The 5000-nt window shown below is 47.5% G+C and overlaps 1 protein-coding gene across 1 annotated transcript in view; it reads left to right on the top strand.

The window, feature by feature from the left end:
- The first annotated feature begins 1318 nt into the window (after positions 1-1318).
- The window catches only part of LOC139608413 (cGMP-dependent protein kinase 1-like), a 50759-nt gene continuing 47077 nt past the window's right edge, over positions 1319-5000 (top strand). The window contains exon 1 of the mRNA XM_071462124.1: positions 1319-3396. Coding sequence (XP_071318225.1) covers positions 3077-3396 — 320 coding nt within the window. The 5' untranslated portion in view covers positions 1319-3076. The remainder of the gene's footprint in view (positions 3397-5000) is intronic.

Raw genomic sequence — 5000 nt, 5'->3', positions numbered from 1 at the left:
TCAGGATTTATTTTATAGCTGTATTTATTTATTAATGTATATTCATTTATTTCATATTGATGTATTTATGAATTCAGTATTCCATAATCAACAGTGTGACGAGTGTGGATGAAGCTGACTGGTGTGCACAGAGCCTCAGCTCATCCAACACAAAAAGGAAAAAAACTGGTTTCAACCTCAGAGTTGAGTTTATAAAAAACAACGTTGTTTTCCACACGTTGCATTTTAAATAAATGTGCATCTGATACATGAGACAGGACACACACAGGAAACCTGGACACAGTTTAAACTCCTCAACTCCTCCAACCTGAACATCCACAGCCCACAGCAGTGTCTCCTGAAGCAGCGCCCCCTGGCAGGCCCCCCGTACATGGTTGTCATGGTTACAATAATAGACACTGCACAGACGACCTATGGGCTCGTTTTTTACAGGACAGAGTTTGATGAAACGTTTTACTGCGGCAGAGAAACGTGGAGAAGGTTAAAGTTCACAGAGAGGAGAGAGAGGGGGAGTGTTGTGTTGTGTTGTGTAGTGTTGTGTTGTGTTGTGTTGTGTTGTGTGGTGTTGTGCTGTGTGGTGTGGTGTTGTGTTGTGTTGTGTTGTGTTGTGTTGTGCTGTGTTGTGCTGTGCTGTGCTGTGCTGTGTTGTGTTGTGCTGTGTTGTGTTGTGTTGTGTTGTGTGGTGTGGTGTTGTGCTGTGTGGTGTTGTGCTGTGTTGTGTTGTGTTGTGTTGTACTGTGTTGTGCTGTGTGGTGTTGTGTTGTGTTGTGCTGTGTGGTGTTGTGCTGTGTGGTGTTGTGTTGTGCTGTTGTGTTGTGCTGTGTGGTGTTGTGCTGTGTGGTGCTGTGTGGTGTTGTGTTGTGCTGTTGTGTTGTGCTGTGTGGTGCTGTGTTGTGTTGTGTGGTGTTGTGTTGTGTTGTGTGGTGTTGTGTTGTGTTGTGTGGTGTTGTGTGGTGTGGTGTTGTGCTGTGTGGTGCTGTGTTGTGTGGTGTTGTGTGGTGTTGTGTGGTGTTGTGCTGTTGTCAGACTCATCTCTGTGTCTGCAGCTGCTGGTCTGTGTCTTGTGGACGGGCTGCAGTGTGGGGACGGTGCCTGCAGGCGGCGCCACAGGACAGCAGACGGACTTCCTGTTTGCTCAGTGTGAAGTGAGGAGAACATGATGTTTCATCAGCTGATCTTCACTGGTTTTAATTCAGAATAAAGTCAAACAGCAGCAGCACAGGTTAAACAACATGAAGTGAATCATCGCCTCAGTTTTCTACCATCCACACACACAACCTTCACACTCATTGATCACTGATCGATCACGTCCACCTCCTCGTCCGTTAATCTGACCCGTGACAGAGGCCAAATGTTCACATTTGCTTCAACTGTGTTGTGTCACGTTGTGATCATTTCACATCTTTGTGTTTGTTCTGTCTGAGATCCCGGTGGTGCACAGCGACGGTTTACACAACCTTTAACAAAGGCTGCAACTATTACACACAGAGAGGGGGCCAACAGGGGCCCCGGGCTCCTCTAGGATTGTAGTCCGGCCCTGACACACAGAGGTCTAGAAACTAACTAGTCAAATGAATCTGCGGATATTTTTCATCCACTGCTGTCAAACCAGACACGGACATAAAAAGGGAGGGATCCTCCCAGAACCAAAGAAAAGAAAGAAGTGAAGACTGATGAAGAGCAGACAGAGGAGGACAGGTGAGGAGGAGGAGGAGGAGGAGGAGGAGGAGGAGTTGAGGCAGAGCAACTTCTGCTTCACTCCTCTGTAAACCTCCTGCTGCTCCGCCTTCAACTCATGAAACTAATGAAGCCGATCGAACCGGAGCAGACCTGCAGGTCCGCACCCCCTCCGGACTCCGGATCACTGGGGATCTGCAGCTGTTGGTTCTGCCCCCCCCCCCCCCCGGCGGACTCGGTTTCCTGCCTTCTCACGGAGGAGAAGTCGCACATGAGCAGGTGTCGTCTTCAGCCTCACTCGGTTTAAACGGAAGGTTTCGGTTTCAGCCGGTGTGAACATCGAGGCTCAAACCGGGAGAAGTGACGTGAGACGTTCATGTGCTCGGGGTTCCCGCGGCTCGGGGTGAATCTTTTTCTCTTCGCGCTGCGGATTTTTAAAGTCACGTTTCTACTTTTCCTCCACCACCTGACGGAGCCCGTGTTTCCGGATTTAAACCTCTCACCTGGATTCTCCTGAAACTCGCGGATCCGTGAGGACCTGCTGTCAGACCAGTTCTCCTCTGCCAGATGTTCTGCTGGTGTTCTGCTGTGATCTTGTTTCCTGGAGGACAGGGAACCCTGTGGTGCTGAAAGTTCCTTCATCCAGTTTGTGTCAGATCAGGATTTGATTTTGAGGGGCTGAAGGAAAAACCCGAGAAGAACCTGAGGACCAGTTGTTTTCTTTATTGTCTAAAATCACATGTTCTCCATAAAGCGCAGAGCTCCTGCAGACTGTAGGGATTTTAAGGACCACAGTAGGAGACATCCTTGGAAACCTTGATGTGCCTTAAAACCCTGAAGGACTCAAGAACAACAACCCCCAGAAACAGAAAAGGGTCTCCCTGAGAAACTACAGATACTTTCCAGACCAAGAGAAAATCTGTGTACTACAGAGAACCTGGAACCTCTGACGGAGAACTCCAGATCCCCGACGACTCTTTAGAAAGCTCCGTCTGAGGAATGATAGATCCTAGAGGAACCCAGAGAACACATGTGAGGGATCCTAGAGGGATTGGCAACACCTTGATGAAAGTAAGTGGTATCTTAGGTCCCTGATAATCAGGAGGAAACTGAAGTACCATTATGAGCTCTAGAAATCACAAACACTTGGACTTGGAGCATGTTAATAGACCTTGAATATCCCAACACTAAACTCTGAAGTGCCCAGGGGAACCTCAAAGGAAACCTGAGAACCCACAACACCTTAACAAAGTTAGGGGACAGCAGAAGACCTTGAGGATCCTAAGAATTTAGTATCTTCAGGAACCTTCAAGATTCAGAGAAAATCTGGGGACCACAGGGAAACCCCAGAAGGTCTAGACGAACCCTGAGAACTCCTCAGGGCCCTCCCACAGGACCAATGGGCACCCTGCGGGACCTTCAGTATGCCCTTCAGGAGAAGATCGAGGAGCTGCGGCAGCGAGACGCCCTGATCGATGAGCTGGAGCTGGAGCTGGATCAGAAGGACGAGCTGATCCAGCGGCTGCAGAACGAGCTGGACAAGTACCGGTCCGTGATCCGGCCGGCCACCGCCCAACAGGTCCAGGCCCAGCAGCAGAGCCTCGTTCTCCAGCCGGACCAGCATCGCAGCAAGAGGCAGGCCATCTCCGCAGAGCCAACCGCCTGCGACATCAGCGCCCTCAGCCACGTCACCCTGCCCTTCTACCCCAAGAGCCCAGAGTAAGTCCACAAAATCCATATTTTACAAAACCAGTGGATGTGTTTAATGTTCAGGAGACTCAGCTGAACCTTTCGTTTCAGACGCGACTGCTCTGTTTCAGTCTCTTTGCTCTCTCTGCGTTGTTTTCTGCTCCAGCTGTTTCCACAGAAACATCTGTAACAGGCTCCGTCCACCACCTGCTCAGCAGTTAGAGACCAAACAGTCACTGAGTCAGGTTAAACTTCAGTAAAACATGAACAGAAACATAGAATCTTATGATCTAATCTGATGGTCAGTCATGAAAAATAAATCTAGGAATAAATAACACTTCCTACACCGCCCCTTCAAAATAAAAAGCCTTTTTATTGGTGGGACTTTCCAGTGTAGCATATTGATGACATTTTGCTAACGGCTAACATTACGCTATTTACCAGAAATCAATTCTTCTTCGCTGCTCTATAACAGTAGCTGCCAGTGGCTGCACAGCACAACTTCCTGTGTGAAGAAGAATTGATTTGTGGGAAAACTGCTGTTTCATCCAGGTGTGAAAATATAAAGTTTATTATAAATATGTGGCGTCAGATCAGTGCGTAGACTCATGTACTCTCTGAGACCTGATCCAGTATTTGAGGCAGGATCAGATGTTTGACCCTTTTAAATGACCTCTACCATAAATGATCTGGATAACTGATGTGGAGCTGAAATGATCAGTTAGTTGATAATCGATCGGTTGTTTCAGCTGCTGCTTTTCCTGTTTCTAAATCTACAATGAAAGACTTTCATCAACCAAACGATGAATTGATTTGTTGTGAAAATAACCACATCATATCAATCAATACAGAAAACAATCATTGAGTAGATGAATCATTGAATAAGTTTCCACTTGATCCACAGAAACCGACACTTGAAGTGTTTTTGTTCCCTTATATTCAACATATTTCAAGGGGTATTTATGCTTGAAGTGTCTCAGAAGGAACACAGATGGACTCTGGCAGAGCGAGAGTCCAGGTTCTGGACTCTGGTTTGCTGATGTGTCTCTGCTGTAGAACTGGCAGCTGCTGCAGACACAGATCTTTATTTATACACATGAATATGAAAATGTGTGTGTGACAGTGCAGAAGGGGGGTTGGGGTGGTGGGGGGAGCCCGATGAGTCCAGCTGTCATACAAATCTAATAACATCAGTTAACATCGGTCTCTGGACGCAGGCTGTGGGCATGAAGCTGCCACTGGGCGTCTGTTCCAGGCGGCATTCTCCCTCCTGTCGTCTTCTTCTGCTGTTTCCACTGTCGAAGCTCAGAGCGGCGACCTGCACGTCTCTTTTGTGCCGTTTTAATGACACGTGCAAATGTTTCACTGAAACGAGTTTTCAGGCCTGTAGTGGTAGAAAACACTTTGGAGCCACAGCACACCTGAAGCAGCTTTACCAGGCATCCCTCAGGTGAGGCGGTGTGTTGTAGAGGGTTAGAGGCTTGTTAGTCACTGATCCAGCCCTGATTTAAGTTTGTAAAACATTAGATTGTGGAGGTTTGATCCTCTAACCAATCAGAATTTAATCTTTAAGAAAAGTTAAGTTTCTATGAAGCAGTGACTGACAGAGATTTCAGATGATCAGTGTCAGTGTT

The sequence above is a fragment of the Trachinotus anak genome, unplaced genomic scaffold (genome assembly GCF_046630095.1).
Source record: "Trachinotus anak isolate AG129_WGS33_773 ecotype Australia unplaced genomic scaffold, CSIRO_AGI_Tana_v1 ptg000025l, whole genome shotgun sequence".
In the NCBI taxonomy this organism is placed as follows: Eukaryota; Metazoa; Chordata; class Actinopteri; order Carangiformes; family Carangidae; genus Trachinotus; species Trachinotus anak.
This window is presented reverse-complemented; position numbering and strand designations above follow the sequence as displayed.